Here is a 24,159-nt window from a genome sequence, read left to right on the forward strand (position 1 = left end):
GTTTGATGAGTGAGGTTCTAATGTACTTGGAATCTCCAAAGCAAATTGATTTTTAATCATCTCAATATTATTTGAATGTTGAAACACACTGCTTTTGAATCGTGGATCAAGAATAATGGTAAAAGGGAATTATTCTTCTTTTTCCAGAAACTCATACCTACTTTTAATGGAAAACAGCAAATCATAGACGAAACCTTGTTGATGACTATGCGAAAACATTATACAGTGGAACCTCGTTAAAGCGAGTACGGGCTATAGCGACACTCCCGCTATAACGAGAAATAGCCGATGCACCGTCAATTGACCCTACAATAAGCGTGTTAAAAAATTCGTTTTTACGAGACCCTTTTGGTGTTGGCTTTCGCCATAGCGAGGGTTTCACCGCCGGAAGACTTTCATCAAGACTCCTTAACCTCTGTAATTGCTAGCGATCTGTTAGAAATGAAGTTAATGGAGTGCTCAGTCTCAAAGTTATACGGTAAACTGTCGTTCGATAAATAAGTAGTTAATTTTGGTGAAAATATTGTGGCATTAGCATTCGCGAATACTTAATCTTCTTTTGTTCCTCGGGCGGCAGAAAGCAGTCGGCAGCATACCCGCACGTCCGTGAGTTGCGTGAATAGAAAGCATTTGATGGCAGTCACCATGGCCAAAAAACACCAAACACGTCTAAGCGAGAAAATAAAAATAAAGGAGTAATATGAGTCTCGAAATTAATTTATCTTCCTATTCGATCTGCAAAATAAAAAAAAACAAAAGCGCCCAAGGAATCCAGACGATGAAGAGTTATAAGGAGCTTTGTTCGGGTGGTTTTGCCCATTCAAATCTGCGGGAACTTCTGAGAAAGGGGCTACGCCCAAGCCTGAAGCGGAGTATTTTAGGGATAGATTGCGAATCGAGAATTTTAAGAGTGCGGAAGGTTGATTATACTAATGCGAAGCACCAAAGCGTTATCTCCCCTCACAACTCCCCTGGTGATGCCTGCGGTGTAAACCTGAAGTCGTGGAAGAGAGGACTCCGATCATAAGTATCTTTAGAAGTATTCCCCGCGTCATATAACATAGACGAAACGGAACTTTTTACATACAACTCCCCGACAAAACCCTTGCAGTATGAGGTATTTCTTGCAATGATGCCTCTAAAGGTAGGTAGTGCGCCTTAGCGATGATGTAGGATGTACGAAGCAATGATACTCAGCGTGAATTGTCCGGATGGACGTATTTATTCTCCGTTGCGGATTTACAAGGGTGAACTATTCGGGTCATTGGTCGGAGTCGTACTGGCGCTCTCTTTTGTTTCGTGGGTAGCCGAGCATCCCCTGGTGGCCGCTGGAAGAACTCACAGAACAACTAACTCTCGTTTGCAGTGCCGTGGTAAACTCGGTGTATCATTTCAAATACGTCGCGAGCGTAACACTCAAAAGGAAACTTTTTTCAACAACGGTAATTTTAATCACGTCATTTTTCAAGCTTAGCAAACTTTTTACCGTAGATGATGAAGATATTACATTATCTGATAGAAAAAGTCTTCCAAGGCGGGAACGATATACAACCTTCCACCGGTAGAAACAAATGTAATGCGTTATTTCACTTCACTGCCGGTTAACGTACAGAAACAATAAACATACACCAATGGAAACCTTTGAGGCATTAAATAACCGCGATACTGTTTTGTCAGTTAATTTTTGAATTTTCAGTGGAAAATACCAAAATAATAGAATGATCACGTAAATGAACTAATTAAGTGCATAGAAAAATGACTTCGTCGGTTGTGCATTAGCATAATGATTGACGAAACAATGCTTTCCATGATTTTTATTCAGTGCGGCGCTTATAAATGGTTTGAATAGTTAGTCGTTGTTCGAGTAAGGAAATTTAGTGATGCAAAAAACATCGCCTTTCGTCTGGATTTATGCTTACGTTTATCGGATAGATGTTTATCTGTCGCCGCACCACTCCTGTTTCTGTATATCTGTCCGCAACAGGTATATTGGCTATTATTTGCTCCACCTCCGGTAAAGCGACAATTCGCTATAGCGAGTGTTTATTAGTGCACCGTGGGGTGTCGTTATATCGAGGTTGCACTGTAGTTTCCTGGAAATTAATAATACTACTCATCAGGGGGATAATTTAAGAAATTGTGATTGCACTTCCACTACCAAGAAGTGTTGCTCTTTCAAAATCATCCAGAACATGAATCAATTGCTTGATAGCGTCCCACTGTGGTGGAGTTAAGTCAACATTAAAACTCAGGTTACAGGCAGCCAATGTTATTGCTTGCCTCTGTTCCAGAATACGCCTCATCATTTTCAAAAGGGAGTTCCATCTTGTGGGTTCATCCCGGATGAGCTCAGAATGAGAAGTGGTGAAAATAATTTTTTGAATGTTGGCGTATTGATGGAATAAAGAAACAACTGATGTCAGGGGAAGCCCAAATCCTTGTAGTCTTCGAATATGTGATAATCTTCCCGATTAGTGGAACGGTTCAGGAACTGTAGCTGAATGCGTGATGGAAGGTACCTCTACAGTCCAGTTTTTTCTGCCATTTTCAATTTTTGGGGGTGTTTTCGGATATTTTCCCCACTCATTTTCAGTCCCCCACATCAAACGATAACTATTCACCACTCTTTTTCGTAAATTTGATGCAGTTCGTCAACTTGCCTAAAACGGCACTGCATGCACTTAACGTCGCGTGTCCTCTACATTGCTTCTGAGTCAACTACCAATGACGTGTATGCATCACTGTAAGGTGCAAAATTCAAAGTATTCAAGATTGTATTTTTAGCATAATTATTCAAGATCTAAAATATCAAATACCTCCTAGTATTCGAGGCATTCGAATATTTGCAGATACTATTCGCACATTGCATAAGTTTGTAAGTCAAGTTAACTGCTTCATACTTCATCTGGCTGATTAAAAAAGGTTAAATAAGTTATGAGTCTTATAAATTACAAAAATGGCAGACAGCTGATCAAATTTTTAGGTTATCTAGAAGGCAAGGATGGACTTTAATGAAGAAATTAGACTACAGCAGACTCCCGATTATCTGGCAGGGGTTAATCCGTGTTGCAGATTATCCATGCGTGAGTTCACTCTCCTTCCACTTTCTGCATTCTTTATGAAAAAAATAAAATCAGACTCAAAATCACCCGGATATTTGCATTTCAACGCAAGACTACACTGGACTTCTTATTCTTATTCACATTAGAATCCTCTTCGTAAAATGGCATTATGTCATTTACTTGCTGACAAGGAATGTTGCAAGTTTACTTAAGGACGTCTTCTCTAGCACTGCAAAAATGGCGATCAGTGACATAAGAAGAACTCTTGATTAATTTTAGAAGATTCTTCAATGGTTAACCAATCGTAAATTAAGAGTTGTGTTATCTTAGATCTTTAATTGTATATTTTATATTGCAAATGCTCGGCACGGCAATACATTGTATTGCCGTGGCCTCGCATACGGTTTAATACGGCCCAAGGGAACCGGAAATTTCGTCACTGTTGGGCATGTGTACGCTGTGACTAGTCAAGGTGAAACTGGAGATGAAGGGAATAGTAGAAGCGAAGGCAGCAGGGGAAGTGGAAGTAGAGATGGCATGAGTCATTGCCATGCAATTGCATTCGTAGATGATTTGCCGTAAGTCCTGGTTTCCTATAACTGCTGCTGCACGATGGTGTTATTGTGCACCCTATGCCTACACAGGAGTTCCGTGCTCATTTTTCCAGGCATTGTGGGGCACGATCGCACTCAGTCATCACGGATATGCATCCCACAGCAGGGGCATCCCGGGAAACTTATGCGAGACGCGACTCCACGGGGCATGGTGCCCGACGTTGTAGTTCTGACGTTGTGCAGCAGTTTCGAAGTACTCATGCAAACTTTGTTTTCAAAATCTGTCATCTCGCAGCCATGGGTGCGTTGTTTTTTGGAAACCAGATATCACACAGAACAGTAGGAATATGTGAAAAATCACGTTATAGCCGCTAAAAACATCACGCTCAGGAAAAGAAAACTCTGAAGGATTCCAAAAAAATCTAAAATAACAGAAAATGTGCATAAGTAATAATAATAATAGATTGCCTGATTTACGTAAATTATGAAAATTACAAGAATTTAAAGCGAAAGTTTGTATTATTTGTATTTTCTGATTACTAGCTTTGCATACAGTAGATCCTCTGATACACGAGCCTCAGTTATACGATGATCTCACTTACATGTACACTAGGGCGGATCGCAAAAATCGATTTTTTTCAAATCCATCTGGCCCAATGAAAAAAAGTTGTGGGACCGATCAAAAATAAGGCCTGAAAAATTTGAGACCTCTACGTGAACCCCTGACCCTCGCTCAAATGCAATTTAGGGGGGGAAGGTCAAAATTCGAAAAATATAAAATTTTATGGTCATTCCCTATAGATTTTGCCGAGTTACTGCCCTTTAGAGCAAAAATTTCGTGCATTTTGACATATCTGCCACCGTTTAGCCACAAAATGCCTAATTTGAGTCCGCGCCCGCGAAGAAAATATTACAACGCCCGCGCGGCGTCGCGGATACAAGAGCTGCTAGCCGATCCCGTCCCCTCCCCGCTCGGTTCTCCCCCTCCCATGCCTCGAATGCAGCAAAATTCATCCCGCGTGTGCTGCTAGGAGGGCGTTTATCTTTGATAATATAAATCGGAAGATAGTAGAAGGTAAAAAACGGTGCGTAGTGAGACGACTTGTCCCTTATTTGGCGCCTCGTCGGCGTTAATCAAATCGATGTTACCAACTTTTAGAGAAGTGATGAAATATTTTTAGATCTTCGAACGTAGGAAAGGAGCCTCCGGTGTATGAAGACGCCTCTCGAGTGGCTATAAAGGTCTGCGAACTATGGTGAAGCGCTTCTCTTCCATTATGAATGTGACTAAATGGATTTAGCGGTACCACAGGAAGTACTATAACTTACGGAAAATTAGAATAGGCCAAAAGTAGGGTTTTATTGAAGTATAGAACTCAAACAATTTTTAAGGAACATTTTTAATTTTGCGATATTTTTGCGTGTAAGTGCAAGGAGGAGCATAAGTTTCCCCCAATGAAGAAGTACTTTGAAAGACAAGCTGACGAAAAGAAAGATGATGGCTGCTGGATTGAATCCTAAAGAAACTCGACAACTGAGGAAAAAATCGGAATAATCGGAGATCGATGAGTCAACATCGCCAATTCTTGTACGGGAAAATAGTATCAAAAATTTTCTTCATCAATTCATTCGAAGAAAATGAAATTAGCCGATTTGTATCTCTACTTTCCTCATAAAATAAACATTAAGGACTATAAACTCAAATTGGAACTTCTTCAGGGAAAATGCGTCTGCCAACTGTGATAGAGGTATATGCAAGAACCAAGCAACAGCAATGATCGTTCCCGCAACTTTAGCCGACGCAAAAGTCATAACTTCGTAAGATAAATCAAAGCTACTGTACCAGAATCACTAACGTACCCAGAAAAAGATGCTATCTACTGACAAATCGCTGTCGAGTTTACAAAATTATCCGAATATTAAGAAAATGTTCATCAGATTCAATACAAGCCTATGCTCATCTTCACCAGTGGAAAGACTATTTTCACTTGCTGGGTTTCTCCATTCCCCTGTGAGGGGATCTCTGTCAGACAAACTTTTTGAAAGACTTGTATTCCTCAAGGGGAATAATTCATTCATAGAGAGCAAAATTTGATAATTTTTATATTGAAAAATCTCTAATGTATATGTGTATGTTAGAATTTTTATGTTTATTTATGTGTTAGAACTTTTTAAAAGATGTCTTAGTTTCCTTACAAGTGTATTTTGTATTTTAAAAAGTATTTAAAATACTATTTTGTATTTCGAATACCGAAGTCCAAGGTATTTGGTATTTTGCATTTCAAATACATTTTGTGTAGTATTATGTATGTCAAATACTCCTCGGCCTGTATTTTGCCCAGCCCTGCCTACTGTGGATAAGAAAAGAGAGGTTTCATCAAAGGGCTCCATTTTATTGAAACGAAAGACTATACTCTTGTTTGATGAAAAAAGGCAAGGGGACTTATCAATACAAGTTTAGAGGGGAATGTGTGGTGTTAATTGAAGAAACAGGGTCCCACTTTTGGAGGTTTGCCTCCCCCGTCGGAGGATTAGCAAAAGTTATAAAATCTGCGATTATCGATTCCTCTCGGAGTGAAAAGTAGATACAAAATATTAAAAAAGGAGGCATCATCCCTTTGCTATAAGCATAATTCCAACATCCCTTGCAGTGTGGGTAAACTCATCTCGGGATTCCCACCGGGTTAATTTTTCCATAATGGCCAACATTTCAATCTCCGACTCGGGGCTCATCCTAAGGGATAAATTTTGTTGAATCCCGAAAAGAGTTTACCCATATCATTCGTCGGGAAAGCATTAAATCCGTATTTCATCCCTTACAGTGGTCTATTTGCTAATTGCACTATACTGACTTGGATTTGCGACATAAACGTTGGGAGGGTAATCTAGGGATCCAATTTGAGTTGCTGCAAGGATGTGTTTTGCGACAAATACGAGATTTTTTTAATTGCTGGATTTTAATATCGACGTAAAGGACTACACGCTGATGATATATTGCAGAGAGACTCCGGTTCCTTCGGCTATATCTGAGATTAGCGCTGTGGAAAGTAAAAATCTATTAGTGAACGTTCAAATTTGAAGTTAAATATTCTTTTTATTATACATGCGGATGAGATATTCGTGAAATAATTCACCAAAACTTTGTTGACAGCAGCGAAAGACTAGGAATGACACTGATATAAGAAATACAGAATGGAAAGCAGATAATTGACTAATTCTTTCGTGATTGTTCCTCACCGGACGATGCTGAAACATCAAATATTAGTAAGACTAACAAAGAAAGGCGCACTTGGTGTAAATTTTGGTGCATTTGGGGCGTGTAAGAGGCGAGCGGGGAGGGGACGCGAGCGGCCTTCACCCAAAATCCATTTAGACACAGCTGTCGGACAATACCGGAATAGAAGTGTATATCCTAAGTTCCCACACCTTCATAGCCACTCGAGAGGCGTCTTCATACACCGGAGGCTCCTTTCCTACGTTCGCAGATCTAAATATATTTCATCACTTCTCTAAAAGTTGGTAACATCGATTTGATTAACGCCGACGAGGCGCCAAATAAGGGACAAGTCGTCTCACTACGCACCGTTTTTTACCTTCTACTATCTTCCGATTTATATTATCAAAGATAAACGCCCTCCTAGCAGCACACGCGGGATGAATTTTGCTGCATTCGAGGCATGGGAGGGGGAGAACCGAGCGGGGAGGGGACGGGATCGGCTAGCAGCTCTTGTATCCGCGACGCTGCGCGGGCGTTGTAATATTTTCTTCGCGGGCGCGGACTCAAATTAGGCATTTTGTGGCTAAACGGTGGCAGATATGTCAAAATGCACGAAATTTTTGCCCCAAAGGACAGTAACTCGGCAAAATCTATAGGGAATGACCATAAAATTTTATATTTTTCGAATTTTGACCTTCCCCCCCTAAATTGCATTTGAGCGAGGGTCAGGGGTTCACGTAGAGGTCTCAAATTTTTCAGGCCTTATTTTTGATCGGTCCCACAACTTTTTTTCATTGGGCCAGATGGATTTGAAAAAAATCGATTTTTGCGATCCGCCCTAATGTACACGGATTATTTTTGGTCCCATATGAACCCATCCATCAATTTCCAGCCTCAGTCATGAAACTTTTCATTTACACAACAATCTCAGTAACAAAATGTATTTCTCCAGTCACATTGCATAAAATACCTCACTTTTATGACTTGTCCCATAACTGTTCTACGAGAAGATTGCGGCACACTCACCAATTTTAATAACACGAGGGGGCATGCTGTGAAGATAATAAGACATGGTGATGATAATAAAGAATAATAAACTTTCAAAAATAAGCGATCCTGCTTATTTGATATAAATTGTAATTGAAGTAGACGATCATTTATCTGGAATTGTGAACTACGGATTTGTTATCTCCAACAGAAGATTTTCTAGAATTTTGCCAATGCTATTTTTTTGATGCCCCAGCAAAATAACGCCCAAATGAGCCATTAAAAATTTTCCTATGCCAAAATTTTGGCTTCCAAGGTTATCCAAAAAAGATAACCACATTTTCTTTTTGACTTCTGGGACCATTGACTCACAAGCCGTGCGACTCACCTTCACGTAATATTGCTTCCTCATATCTGATAACACCGGACACTTTTTGTATTTTGATTAAATGGTGTTAAATCATTCCTGAGTTTAATCCCTCAAGTGCGGCGGGCATTTAATTAAATCCCATCTCAACGGCCGGATGAGATTTAAATGACTTCGCCTTTTTGGCATACTATCATTCAATAATTTATATCTTTCATAATATTCGATCAGTATCGTTGAAAATTTTTGTAAACTTGCGTAATATAATGCGCTACAATATAATAATTTTTCGAGCGATTTGAAAAAATATTTATTGTTTTATGTATCTCCTTTTGTGAACTAATGAATAAATTTTCAATTTTGAAAGATTTTAATTTGGTTTCGAATAAGCTACGAGATCTCTAACATTCCATGCATTAAAAAAATACAATTACATGATGTTATTTACTTATTGTGGTTGAAAATTTCATATCAGATTGGATCCTTTCGATAGGATTACCCGTTTCGCCTACTTGAAAATTTACCACTCCGCCCACTGGTCTGACTTTGTTCCATTATTACCGTATCATTTCATATAGGTAATCACGTGCTAATGTTTCAAACGTCAATATGTGAATATTCAAATGATTTACCTTAGAAAATCGGCTTTGTGTGACATGATTTGAAGCAATCCAAACATATTCCCACTGCACATTTTTCACACCAGTACACGTAGTCTCTTCATTTCCCATATTATGCACAAACTACACACCTCCTTTGAGACTTAGATCTTTTCCCAGCTGCAGGAATTGTCTTAAGGAAATGTATTTCTATTAGTCTTGGTACTAAATTGTGTAATGAGTGACGACCATGTCCAAACAGTTCTATGACGTTGGATATTTCAAAAATATTACCTCGCCCAATGGCATGCGAAATGATATGCCAAATTTTTATACGTGTTTTTCCTATGAACAACATATGAATTTAGGACTGCCGCATTCAATAGTCTCCTAAATACAGTAAAACCCCGTATTTGCGTTATCGGAATTTACGTTTTCCCGCAAATTGCAAGTTTTTTTCTGGGTCCCGTCATATTTCCTATCTCTCCAATGTAAATAGAACCCTGTATTTACGCCGTGTTTTTTTCGTTTTCCCGCGATGTGCATCACGACGTGCCGACTAAAAAAATTTTTTTTGCGTAGTAAAACAATTAATCGCGCATATCAGCCCTTAAATCTGTCTTTTGGCTTCCTTTCGCGCATTTTTATTTAAAAATCTAAGAGAGAAAGACGTAATGAGAACTATTTTCGGAAAGAATTTGAATGTGGCGGGACAGAACGCCACTAATGTCGGAAAGTTGAACTACGTCCTCTCGTTTTCTGTCAGCGGCGAAAAGATTCACGATATGAAAGTAGGTGTATTGAGCAATCGAGCTATGTATTAATTATAATGCAAGAACTCCTGAAGGAATGTTGACAATAATCATGTAGTCGATAATTTGATACGAGAGTTTGCAAGGGAACCAGACGTGATAAATGCCGGAACTAGACCGACATCTGGGATCATTTGCGCTGACTTCACTCAACAGTTGCGTAGCAATTATGGGTTAATTAAATACTTTTAAAAAACTTATTTAAACTTGAATTATCCCATTCAAATAGCAGTGTATCGCAAACTAGTGTAAATTTAAAAAATTATGAAGTCCCATGACAGTTTGTACTACGCACTTGATCGCCGAGGAGTATAGGTCAGATACTCGTGTGTTACCGATCGGCAACTCGAGTTACCCTCAACTCGTACGGGAAATAGAATTGATCAGGCTTGAAAATGGAAATTCGAGGTGAAAAACGGACATTTTTAATTGACGAGAAAATGAAAATTATAGAGATAGATGATTCCCACACCGGAACCCACATCGATTCAAACGCTGGCGACTCGAATGTTGGGAATTGGCAATCCGTTCGGATTCCCAGTCTCAACATTCAATACCGAGGTGAAAAATCGCGATGCCATTGTAAAATATGCAAACCAGTGCGGACATTTATCAAAAAAGAGAATATATGCGAAGAATTCCAGGTAAGAATAAATAGAACGAATTCTAAAAGAGTAGTTTTTAGGTGCAAGATCATCAAATGTCCCAGCAAATGGTGTCATCTAAAGGCCTGTTTACATAGTACATTAACCCGTACAAGTTAATGTCTAAATTATGAACACGAAAATGCACCGTGTATTCATCCAACTTGTGCGTATATGCACGAACAGAAAATAGAACCTGTTCAAATTTGGTTCATGCATTCATAGTCGGATTTAGGGGAAGGGGACGTGCCCCCCCAGATGCTTAAAAAAAGAGACAGAATTTGAATATGGTTATCATAGGAGGATATATGGGGGGGAGGCACGTGCCCCCCCAGCTTAAAAATATGCAAGATTTTTAATACGGTCCGGTTCGTTTTGTATAACGTGGTATCATTGTGCCCCCCCCCCCCCACTCCAGATCAAAATCCTGGATACGGCATTGCTTGTGCCCCCCAGAAAGAAATCCTGGATTCGCCCCTGATGGTCATCATTATGTTCGCTTTGTTTTGTGTATTACTCATGGAGGCTCAATCATTTAATTCAATAAGAATAAATTTGATATAAAAATAAAGAGAATTTTGTAAAGTATTTGTTATATCTTGTTTTTAATCTCAATTAAGACAAGATATTTTGCCTGTCAGGCCCTCTAGTGCCCCTCCCAGAAAAAAATCCTGGATCTGCCCCTGTCTACATTCATACATATCCCATTCCGGTCCACAAAAATCATTCATGCTAGCAGAAATTAACTCGTACATGTTAATGTATCGTGTAAACAGGACCAAAGGCCCTTGAGAAAAAAGTATTTTCCCACAAGATTGGGAATCGAAGATTCCACGGCATCTATAATGGTTGGTTGGACAGATTCAAAAATAGGTACAGTCTTGTATATAAGATGGTGAGTGGTGAAAGCAAAGATGTTAACATAGAGACAGCAACTCAGTGGAAAGAATCTGAATATATTAGAGTTCTGGAAGGTTACAGCCCAAAAGATGTTTTCATTGCAGACAAAACAGGATTATTTTTTAATTTTTGCTGCCAGCAAAAACACTGTGCTTCAGAGGGAAACAGTGTTATGGCATAATGCTTAGTGAACAATTAAAAAATTAACATTTCCAAAGCCAGTATATGAATAAAAGTGAAAATTCTCTATTTCCCACAATTTGCATTTTCCCGCAATTTACACTTTTTTTCTTGGGTCCCTAGAAAAGTGTAAATAAGGGGTTTTACTGTAATTTCATACACCACCTGTAATGGCGTTTTCTTTCCATTAGGTACGAATGCAATAACAGGTTCTTGAAATTCACCCCACCAATGAATTTACTATAACCTAACACACAAACAGACTTCAGAGTCCCTTTTTTGCCTTTCAATACTATTACCTTTTCGTAGGATACCCAATTATAAAAAAAATACCACACACAGGAAGTACACCCGATGAGAATTTCAACACACTGCCTGAAAGAACACCACACAGCATGAATGACTCTAGCGTACTGAAGCTCGTGGTTTAGAAGCTCCCTCAAGAGACGAGAAAATATCTCTACCCTGGTATACGCTTACTGTTTAGATGGAATCTTATCTTCGTTGATTACTGTCCAGAAAAAAAATTAAAAAAATAAATGCAGAGCGAAGCACATGACCCCTTCGCTTAGGACATTATGGACTAACGAGGCGGACCAAACACACTTGGGGCTCGAGGTGACGACAAACAAGGAGAAGACAGAGGGAAGGCATTGAGCTTAGAAGATACCGTATCTCAAGCTAAAGTAGCTGACCCTTCTCGACGTCTCTCAAGCACAATAGGCGGAAGTTTTCATGATAGAACAGTTGAAGGAAGGCGTTGAGTTTTTGGACCAAAGTCGTCAACGCACTGGTTTAAAATGGAATTTTATCAAAGCATTTTTTTTAAATCTTGAAAGCATAAAGCCGCAACGAATATTTTATTGGAGAGGAAAAACATTTCTTCAAAAGATAGAGCAATTAGTTTTAATTTAAAATACAATATCTAGCGGGGAAAAAATATTATATACAGTATGTCAGGAAGCGTACTGGGTACGCAATACGGCGGCATACGAAATTTAAAGGGCGCATACTGGGTACGCAAGACGGCGTTGAGGGGTTAAAGGGACTGCCTTAACACTCACGTCTTGAATTTGACTTCAATGATTCCATGGCGATTGACGACTCATTTCACGGTTATATTTCGCAGGGGCGACGGAAAGCGTTGGCAAAATTCTAGAAAACCTTCCGTTAGGGATAGATATTTCGTAGTTCATAATTCCGGATTAACGACCATCTACAGTAATTAGAATAAATATGTTATAAACAGAGTCGACCAATACGTAGAATAATACAGTGGAACCTCGTTAAAGCGAGTACGGGCTATAGCGACACCCCCGCTATTACGAGAGATAGCCGATGCACCGTCAATTGATCCTATAATAAGCGTGTTAAAGAATTCGTTTTTACGAGACCCTTTCGGTGTTGGCTCTCGCCATAGCGAGGGTTTCACCGCCGGAAGACTTTCATCAAGACTCCTTAACCTCTGTAAATGCTAGCGATCTGTTAGAAATGAAGTTAATGGAGTGCTCAGTATCAAATTTATGTAGTAAACTGTCGTTCGATAAATATAATGATGACGAAACAATGCTTTGCATGATTTTTATTCAGTGCGGCGCTTATAAATTGTTTGAATAGTTAGTCGTTATTTGAGTAAGGAAATTTAGTGATGCAAAAAAACATCGCCTTTCGTCTGGATTTATGCTTACGTTTATCGGATAGATGTTTATCTGTCGCCGCACCACTCCTGTTCCTGTATATCTGTTCGCAACAGGTATATTGGCTATTATTTGCTCCACCTCCGGTAAAGCGACAATTCGCTATAGCGAGTGTTTATTAGTGCACCGTGGGGTGTCGTTATATCGAGGTTTCACTGTAAATGAAAGGTGATAATGTTAATATCTCCGGCAATAATGTCTTAATCAAAAGTACTTACGTATACATGGCCATTGCCGTATGTTTTAGGTTTCGATATCCTTCTACGGCAACTTTAAACTAAGAGCAATATTCGCGTTAGTAAAGGAGCCTGAAATATTACTGAGAGGGCACAGGGGGAAGCAAAAGTTAGATTCGCGATGTTTTTAGTTTCATGCTCAACAGCGCGACGTCATTTCAACCGTTCCTGTATTCCTTTTTGCAACTCATTGAGACGAAATAATAACCTACTTTATATTGCTCCAGTCGGGATTTTCAAAACAAATCCAAAGACAACTGCGTAAAATCAAGATTAGCGGCCTCTGTGGGACTGGGGTTATGCTGCACAAAATCGAAAAACTGCGTAAAATCAAGAAAAGATGAAAAATCGAAGTTTCACCATTGCAATTCCCTATGCTTTCCGGCCACACTTGAGAGTCGCTGCGTAAAAACGAGACTTGATGAAAAATCAAAGTGCGTAAAATCGAAGTTTTACTGAATCTTATGTGTAGATAATAGTTACAATTCGCTACTCACGAAATTCGCTATTTACTATTCACAAAATTCTCAAATTAAATCCTTGTGCAATAATTTTCAATATGTTATTTGATTATGTATTCTAGAACGGACAGGAATTTTTAGTGATAAGATCATTGATATTTAACAATAAAGCATGGGAAGTTAAGGATCATTTGATTTTTAACGATCTTCCACAGCATAAAATCAATAAGAAATAGTATTCTTTTTAATATTCCATCTTAAATGACCACCAAAAATGTTAAATAATGCACTAAAGACATAAAAAGGGTGGTGGGAACAAAAGCAAACATTTTTTCGCGACCCATTAAAATCTTTAGAAATTACACAACTCATCTGGCGCTACGCTAATTAGAAAAGAATGTGTTAGTTGCCTTCTCTTTAGGACAAAAAATTTCATGGCGCAATCATATGTTTATGCTTCACCCTCTGCAGTATGTTCTGGGTAAGACGTATGCAATAGCATCAGTTCCGAACTTCACCTCGCACGAGTGGTTCCGTACTTTCCAGGGTGGGTTGGCTTCAAACTAGCGAGTGTTTTCCGTGTGGGTTTCATAAAGTAAGGTTTCATTTTTATTAGTTTCATTTTTATCCATCTTCGGACCATCACCCTTCCGAAGAAACAAGTGAGTACTTTAAAAGATGGACTGAAAATAATTGAATATGAAGAAAAGCATCCGGTATAGAAGCCCGTGAATATTGGAGAATGCCTTGGGCTGTCCACTAGCACATGATGGTAGGGGTGGGGTAGAGCGAGCTACCTGGTGAAATCAAGAAGTGGGATGAAGCAGAGGCTCAGGTGGGTGTGCCGCTGACGATTAACGCAACATTGTTCACGCTTTACACATTGCCTAAATTACATGAATAATATATATATTAGACGGGAACATTACAAATAATTGACTATTTTAGGCCTATACGATCCATCCCACAACCAATCACTGCACCAGAGAAAGCGGTTGTTTTAGGCATAACATGCACATTGCTCTCCTGTATACGTGTACTGGAAATGGTGTTTCATGGATTTTCACATCAGAGAGAAATCCATAATAACAGGGTAAATGCCGAGTGGAGAGCTAACATTTTTTTAGCGAGGTGGCGTGTTCCTTTAGGATATTTGAAAGAGATATTATTCCAATCAACAATATGGCCTAGTGTCCTGATAAAGTACTAGTATTCCTGTAATTGGCTAAAATCTTGTTTGAATCCTTAATTGAATATTATAATTACGTGCCAAATTCCTGCTTTTTCTGGGACATTGGCAACCTATTCAAACATTCCCGCTCGATCGTTTTCCCACATTCATCGTTTTTTTGTCCATCCCCCTGAAAAACGATAGATCGAGGTTCCACTGTAAACACACAATACAAAACATAATAGTTAATGCTTGCTCAGCGGTACATCACCCTCACCAAATACCTGTCGTAAAATGGAGCATACACAGCGGAAGGGAACTTTTAGACCTCCCTAATCTGATTTATTTTACATGTAAAACATAGGGCATTTGGCGGCACAAAGACTTTCACTCACTAAAATGCGATTCTTGTAAAATGCCGCACTCGCTAATCCTGGCTTCCACTGTATACTGTCACTGTACCAAAGTTAAATATTCAAGCTTTTCAAATATAGAGCAAGCCAAAAAGTACAATGCCCATTTTTACCATTATCACCTATCATGCCTTGGCCCTGTCTTTCTTCAGGTACTGTTTTTTGGCAGCATTTGGGTCATTGCGCGACCAGAAGTTGTTCATTTATTCACATCATAATAAAACGCAATGTTCTCGTGCTCAAAAATAAATATACAGAAGTACCCAGTGCATTAAAAAAGTATATTAAAGACAAAAAATAACTCTTAAATATGTGAAATTTAGGCAAATTTTAAGCCCTACGTGCGACTGAAAGATATCAACTGACCAAATTAAAACAATGTTTTTAGGCTCTCATTGAAGACGTGACAAACTATTACATTGGAAAAGCAAGTAATTTGAAAATTAAAAAAAAGTTTTAGGGTCCAAGGGCGACCCGAAGATGTGAACCGATTTTAATATTTTTTTCTTTTATTCAGCTTATTAAAGCAACTTGTCTGTTTCCACACTATTTTATTTTCACCGACCATGGTTTTGGCAACTTGTGCCATTGTCAAGGTACATAGCCTTAGGTGACAGCCTTTTTATAGTTTTTCAGGAGGGGCGAGGGAGGGAGGGGAGGGGTTATTGGGGTATGTTCATTCCGAGGTTACTGATGACGTCAATGGGCTGTGGGTTGGAGGTAGGATAATGTTCAGAGGTAGGGTAAAGTTCTTTTCCATACAATTCGCGAATCTTCCATGCAATTACAACTTCGAAATAAAAAAATGAAGTTCGCCCAGCATCCTCGCCGGTATAAATCTCGTCATTTAGTAGACCCAGCATTCCTGTGTGCCCTCCACAGTGAGTTTCTTCGAATTTATACGTGCATTGCAGTTTGGAGAGAGGGAAATCGACGAAAGTGTCAAAAGCACGCTCTATTTATCGCCTGATTTTTGCAGTAGTCATATGTCTTTTTTATTTCTTATAATCTTTAACATGTCATGTGTTATAAAAAAGACAAATCAATTTTCTAAAGGATATTTCACATATTTTCAATTCTTTGCCATAAAATATGAAATCATACAAAAATTACTTTATTAATTATAGGCCCATGATGGATTTGACAAATAAAGAAAGGCGGCTGCTTGACATTAACACAAAATTAGCAATCTTCAGAGCCATTGACGAGGGCAGGGCATATTGCGAGTCACGGGAAGAGAAGGATGTGGAGGAAGAAATTGATAATACAGAATCAGTTACAGTTTCCACCAAAAAAGAGGTTCAGGAAGCTTTGAAAGTCATTGAAAGATTTTTTAAAGGATGGAGGAATGCGTAAATAATAATATAATTGTATTCAATAGGATTGATAATATTATTTCAAGAGAGAAAAAAATTAAGCAAACTATAATTACAAAAAAGGTCACTTGGAAAAATCACTTTTTCCCTAGTGTAATCATTAAATTGCAAATAGATGTTCATTAATGCATGAATGTTGTAATGCGTAAAGTGCGTCCGGGAAGGTTGGAGGTCGAAGAGCAGGTGGGAGAAGTTAATGTATTAAAAAAAAATATGTATATATTATGTATGGAAATAATGTAAAGAGATTATTAATTGAAACTATGAATATGTATGTTCTTTTTGGGACTTCAATCCACTTTACTTTCATTATGTAATTAATCATTACACTTGTTTCTTTTGTTCATCGGTATCGTCTCGCGTGTCCCAAAAGGGGGGAGCATTGAGGCCAGATAGCCACTTACGTTACGTGTGTGATGTGTGTTAATGTGTTTTCTTTGTTTTCTTTTATGTGTTTGTGGAGCATGAATGTTGAGAGGAGAGGGAGATGAATTGGAAGTTTACAGGCATGCCGCAGGACTGCAGCGAAGAGATTGGTCCTCTCTGAGAGCAGTCTTGAAGAAGATCGCCACTTTACTTCCGCGGCTGACCACGGCGGAGTAACTTGGGCGACGGGCGGCCAGCGATCCAACTGCGATGCCAGTTTAAAGACCCGCGCGTAAGGAGAAGAGCGCGCGCGGGCCGAACAGATGACAAATTGTGTCGTCTGCTACGCGGTGTTGGGAAAAACAGCAACACTGTGGGTGCTAGGTAGTCAGCGTGGCGAAGGAAACCGTTCTCTCGCTCTGCAACCTTCCCGCTGGACGCACCTAACTTGAACTCTCCTGACTTGAGATAATTCTCAGTGATGAAGCATGGACTTCGGAGTATGTGGGTTGTATGATTGTGTGTGTGTTAGCGTAAGGTATGTGGCTGTTGGTTTCATTTTGGTTTAAGGGGACAGATCAATTTATTGTTGTAATTTTGGGGGCACCCATATTTGGGACTATTCAGTGGACATTTGTCTCCAATTTATTTATTCATGTGTGTGAGGTTCGTCGAGTGCAGGGGTAATTGTGATGTCAGTGGATTGGAGTCGTTAGTGTGGATCAGGGAAAATCTTATTTTGTTTAATGGAACTGTCATTTTGTAGAAAACTCAAAAGGTGCAATTGTTAAATAAATGCCCAAGTTGTGGTACGATTTGTTTTATAGAAGTGATTCTCTTTTCTTTTGGTTTATTGATCCCTTGCGTGAGGAGTCCCGGACAAATCCTCGTGGTTCTTTTAGTTTTAATTAAATGAATTCTCCACTGCTAGCTAGTCGCGAGCAAGTTTATATAACGCGGAACTACCCTCGTCTTTTGGGTTCTGAGATTTAGCCTGGGTAGTTGTAAGAGGGTACATTATGGCGTTACAATGTATGTTAAAACACACAAATACGATGGTTTAAATTACAGTAGTGCCTTTCATTTCTGAATGATATGAAAAAATGGTGCCTATCATCAAAACCTCTCTATATTGAACCTCCTTGCATAAAATTGCCCAAATTTTGTTCCCTCCATAAAGAGGCTTCACTGAATACACATCAACAAAGCCGGAGTTAGAGCTTGAAGTGGAGAATATGAAAGAGACAGATGGATTGTGAGAGGAGACAAATATCCGGAGGGAGTTGATGTCACAGGCACAAAGGACAATTTTGTCAGCATAACTTAGCCATAGAAGAGGTTCAGGAGCCTGAGAGGAATTTTTTCAATGAGACTCAGAAACTAAGATTTGTGGGGAACCTACTTCCTATCACACAGCAAGGAAATTGGAATACTGAATGAAAAGGAATAGTGCATGAGACCAGAAGGAAGGTATCTGAAGGTGGGCAAAGTGACAGAAGGTGGATTCTCGAGAGAGGGGGAGGGTGGTGCTTGGCAAACGGCAGGATGTTTTAAGGAAGGGAATGGCCATAAAAGGAGTGGGGGAACGCAGAGGGATAAGAGGGCGAGTTGCACAGAGGGAGTTGAGGGGAGGTGATGGAGAGGGGGGTTGGCACATGGGCTGCCCACAGTTGAGATGGGAAACAACAGCTTAAAAGAGGGGTCTCCAATTTACTAGGTCACGAGGGCCACACTCCAAGTTCCGGATAGCAAATTTGCCAATGACTGAAGTATTCGATACCAACGACTACTGAAGAATCCGGTGGCATATTTCTTATTTACAAACAGTTGAAGGCGACTTTGACGTGCAGTACAGCACTGCAATGCTCCTAGCAGCATCTCACAGAGTTAGACGAATCGTACACTACTTGAAATGAGTGTGCGGGCCGTATTTTGGAGACCCCTGGCTTAGAAGATCGGCTGAGGTCACCCTCAAGTGAGTGAACACTATTAGTGGGCATATTTAAATAAATAAAAGATCCACAAAATTATTTACTGCATACAGTGCATTTCGGCTCACTGAGTCATCATCTGGTACATGACTCTGCAAAACATTTGAAAATCACCTTTACACCCTTGAGAAAGGGGGTTGGGGAGGATTTGACATCTTTGAAGAATGGGGTGGGAACAGGCGTACAGAGTGGAGACAGTGAGAAAAGATACAACTACCAAATGCGGGGAACCCACGTTGCAATGAGGACTCTAGCCATAACTGTAAAATAACGACACGTGGGAAGAACCACAGAAAACGGGGGGAAACAGTGAGCCGAAACACATTGCACGTAGTAAAAATTTTTGTGGAAAAGTGCAATGATCTTTTATTGAATTAAATATGCCTAACTTGCACCAATTGAAGCCTGAATGTGTTGAACTTATTAGTGGGCAAGGCGATGAATCAGCTGGGAAAGTGTCAAGGGAGTGAGATCAGGTTGAGTGGCTGCAATTCCTGCGACAGAGGCTTCAGGAATTATGACCACATTTCTCCTCTCGACAATGTCTCGAGCTTACATAATGGCAGCCCTTCAAATGTCACCAATTCACAGAGTAGGAGTATGAGAATAACACACTCGATGATTCAACCCAAAAGCTGCTTCGTAAAGGTGAGGGTAAAGCTCACCCCAAATTAAGCCACAGGCATAACACAATCACACATTCAGAATAGGGTGGCTAGTTCCTCTCCCTACACCTCCAATGCCTGAGGATTTTGCTTGATGGTGTCCACGGGGTTCACCAAGGATTTGAACACAGGACTCCTGGATCAGAAGCCGAGCACTCTATCCATGCTCTCCCATAATTACATTATAAATTCTAATTACTAATTCATGAATTGCATCATATCTCAAATCCATGACTTTTTATCGAATACCTGAGAAGCACCTCATGCTTCAGCTGTAATATCTTGGGAGTATTTTTTGTCTAACACATGATCCTTACTTTTTAAATCATTTTCCTTACCCAATGGCAATGGCTTAATCAAACTAGTCAACGATTATGAGAAATACAGGAGGGGATGTGAGGAGGGGAGGGGAGGGACTGTGAAACCACACAGCTGATATTCAAATCTTGAATCTGTCAATTCAACAAAATGCTTTAATCTGTGCCCCATTCCCAGTTCTAACGAGGGATGAAACAGCTCATACTGAGTCTTACCTTCCTAATTTCAGCCATTATTTCATTTGGGTTCCGAGATGAAGTGGTCTTCATACTCCACGTGAAGCGAAGCGACCGTGGTTTCACTTGCTCATCATTCACCTGACTGCTGCAGACCAAACCACCACATCCACATAAAATGTAAGAGAACAGAAATCAGCAAGAGAGCAAGAGTATAACAGCAAAATGGCCACAATAATAATAATGCTCGTAATTAATGCAATGAATGCATTTTGAAATTTAATTTGACAACATGCATAAGAGTAAACTCTCAACATTAATTCTCCATTTTCGAATTATCAACATAAAATTAACATATTTAAACCACATACTCTTCATTTACGACTACATGGGAACTGTAGGAACACTGAGGAATTGAGTCATGCATCTTGAATCATTCTCAATTAAGCTGAATCATCACGTAGTACATGAAACAATGAAATACTACTGGATTCCAATACTCAAAAAGAACTCAAATTCCTTTAGCTATGCATAATGTGTCAATTAAGGGTAGTCCAAATGTGACTCAGTAGACAATCAATTGAAGCTAAGCTTATCAGAAAACAGTGCTCCTTAAGTCAAACAATGCTTCACACATTCTCATACCATGCAAAAAATTAACGATGCATTATGAATGGTTCAAAATTGAAAATATTTACTCGTGTGCAGGACAATGATTTCGTCAACAAGAAGCACTTAAATTAAAACTATGAGAAATAAAAATCTCCGTCAAAGGAACTATTTATACTACAACTAGAAGAGAATATGCAAAAAATGGCAAACATACCTAACTACATGTCTAGGGACCTGATCCATGGGTCTGAAATTCAAAAAAGCATTCTAAACAATGGGAGCAACTCAGAGGAGGTTAAAGATAATAAATGGCAAAAAAAAACTTTTGCAACACCATAGCACATCTGAATGTTTATCAACATTTATATAAGTTTTTACATTCAATTTTATTGATTTACTTTGAAACAAAAGAAACATTTCAAAACAGATAACATTAATTGTTTCTTTTCCATTAATTCAAAACCAGCACAAAGTAAAATGAACCTAACTAACCAACACATCATTCACTGACATCATCACCACCATTATCATCAAATCAGACAGACGTCAAAATGAGACTAAAGACTCGCACGCACACACAAGCCAAACAATTTCATCAAACAACAAAATGAAAATTAAAAAAAAAAAAAAATTAAGAAAATGGGGGAGCCAAGGCAGAGACAACAGGTACATAGATGGGGACGCCATTTTAAACAAGTACTGCGTATATATATGTATGCATACAAGTACACATACTATATTGATATTAAACCATGTACATACGCATATACACACAGCTCATGGGTCAATGCATTATGCGAGTTGCACCTAATACTTGAAATAAAATAAACACTTTTGTGATCAATTAAGATAGCTTTTATTCGGCTGAAGTTAACAGTCACACATAACATTCACCAATGAATGAAAACAAGGTGATACCAATTCAAGTGCAGCTTGGGTTGACCAATCGCAAAGTAAACGCCAACCAAATGTCATTCAATTATAATACAAAGTAGGAACCCACTTCCAGTATTTCATGGTGCAGGACAGTAATTGCATGCAGACACCCATATGCACACATCCAAACACGCATACTTACGCACGGGAGTGCGTAGCGCAATCACATCACATATCTCTCTCTTTAGCAGGATATCACACCTCGACTACCCTCTTTTTTAGTAATGAGCACCAGCACTCACATCAACCCCAAATGTATACTAACCATGACTCTTACCTCTTCCATAGGAAAGGCATATCAAAGTTAAGTCAACAACATAACAGGTTCCATTTACAAAAGATGAGTTAAAGCCACCTATGTACAAACCAAAACAAAATATAATGTGTCACGCAATGTGTGCTCAGATTAGAAACAAATCCTCTACTCCATGTACACATTGCGGTTGCAGCATGCTGAGAAGGCAAAAGACTCAAGTGGATACTTCAATCAGGTTAACATTTTATTAATGCTGAGAATTTAAGTAAGGCTGAGGCAATACCCTCCAAACATTGGCACATATGGCAACATAAGATTTCTTGAAAAGTAAACAGAATTTTATCCGAGATTAGTATAAATCACAGTCACAGCCAAAGAATGCTGTAAAATGATCTGTACTTCAAAGAGAAAGCCAATTGTCTGACGATCCCAGTCAGAAAACAAGGAGAAGACTCCTATACATGAGCAGAGAGACTGCAGAGAATTGTCCCCACATTTCTCACTCACTTTTGGAATGAAAATGGCCAGAGGGAAACGTCTTTTGCTATGAAATCAACTTTTTGTTTAAAAATATCACTTAATACAGTTTTCACATGGAAATTTTCACTATAGTATGTATGCACTAAATAACTGGAGGATGTCATGGAGCAAAATACAATGTCATTTTCCTGAATAATTTGAAGAAAAACAGCAGCCAAGTTGTTGACTAAATTTCAATTCCAGAAACTCTGCAGAAAAAATGGTCGAAGTTGCCAACCAATGATATTAAATGACACAAAAAAGAACTTCGACACCACTATGCCACTGGTTGACCACGATAGTAAAAGCCATGTAAAAGTGATGTTCCACATTGATAAAAAGCTTAGTAAAATATAGAACAGTAACAATTAAATTAATCAACTTTAACAAAATCCTGGTATACGCACTCTACATGAAGTTGTTTATGATATTAATGATTTGAAAAGCCACCAATTAGAGAGCACAATGAATTATAGATCCAGGAAGGTTTTAAATGACATCCCAAATTATTCTGGCCCCCACACTAATGTCTTCTCACTTGACCACAGGAGCAAAGTATGCTGAGGGGGAGCAGTACACAATGCACTTACCATCATTTTATGCTCTGCAAGTGAGAACATTTACAAGAACCAAGCATTATCCGAGTGTTCAGAGGAAACTAGAAAACAACATCAGCAGTGAAGGGAAATTGAAAACACAACATGATTAATGATATCACTCCATTGTAGACACTGTTAATGAAATAAAGCCAGTCCAACTTGATGGTTGAATATCAACAACAGAAATAAAGTGTGTGTGCGTGCGTAACTTAGTTAAAAATAAAACAATAAATCATCTAGCTTTATCATAAAATAATAAAAGGCATTCAATGTGCCCCAACAATAGATAAAACTGAAGAAGCTAACAAAGCACTTTTAACCATGCAACTCTCCCCAGTCAACAAGTTCCTTAGAATGTGTTATTTCACTGTTTCCCTGCACAGAACAACACTGCAGAACCCATTTCACCACCCTCTCCATTAAAACTTTCAATGCAAAGTTGAATGAGCAAGCACATCATCAACGCAACCACCATCTCTCTCTCTTTTGGTTAGCTCGTGACAATTACTTTCCCGCCTCGTGTATATACTTTTGTGTGTTTACTTGCAGAGGAGATCTTCCGTGGCTGCGAGTGGTCCGTGTGACCTACCGTTTAGAGAAGCGAGATGACAGCTTGTGGAAGAACGAGGTCCGGGCCGAGTGCGAGCCGTCCTGCGAGAGCAGTGGCGAGGCGGGTCCGTACGGGTTGCCACCCACCAGCGACTGGTTTGGCCCCGCGCCCATCACGCCGCCCCCCCCTCCAACCACCACGCCACCAACGCCCCCTCCCACGCCCACATGCCCACCACGCTGCCGGTTCTGGCCACTGTGGAAGGTCGAGCGGCTGGGCACATTCCGTGGGAATGGCGTTCGGTTGCTCACGGCGGGAGAGACGGGCGTGCGATTGGCACTGCGCCACAACAGAAGAAGAAGAAGCACTCATTAATTAATTAATATTAAAGCAAACACAAACCCCTTTCACATACACAAACACACGGGAGATTACCAATATGCACATACTTGGTGTGACTCATTGACTTGAGCCTGGGCCATACCTCTAACTTGA

At 39.4% G+C, this 24,159-nt stretch overlaps 1 protein-coding gene across 12 annotated transcripts in view; it reads right to left on the minus strand.

Annotated features, from left to right (window-relative positions):
• Nucleotides 1–24,159, minus strand: part of LOC124167314 (MAP/microtubule affinity-regulating kinase 3-like) — a 227,673-nt gene that overhangs the window by 13,370 nt on the left and 190,144 nt on the right. For 8 of the 12 annotated variants that reach the window (XM_046545284.1, XM_046545288.1, XM_046545285.1 and 5 more), the window contains 3 exons: nucleotides 23,704–24,003; nucleotides 21,019–21,051; nucleotides 20,232–20,340 (listed from right to left, as the gene is read on the minus strand). In XM_046545284.1, the coding sequence (XP_046401240.1) occupies nucleotides 20,232–20,340; nucleotides 21,019–21,051; nucleotides 23,704–24,003 (442 nt within the window). The remainder of the gene's footprint in view (nucleotides 1–20,231; nucleotides 20,341–21,018; nucleotides 21,052–23,703; nucleotides 24,004–24,159) is intronic. The other 4 variants (XM_046545282.1, XM_046545290.1, XM_046545280.1 and 1 more) reach the window with 3 other exon arrangements.

This window comes from Ischnura elegans, chromosome 10 (genome assembly GCF_921293095.1).
Source record: "Ischnura elegans chromosome 10, ioIscEleg1.1, whole genome shotgun sequence".
Taxonomy (NCBI): Eukaryota; Metazoa; Arthropoda; class Insecta; order Odonata; family Coenagrionidae; genus Ischnura; species Ischnura elegans.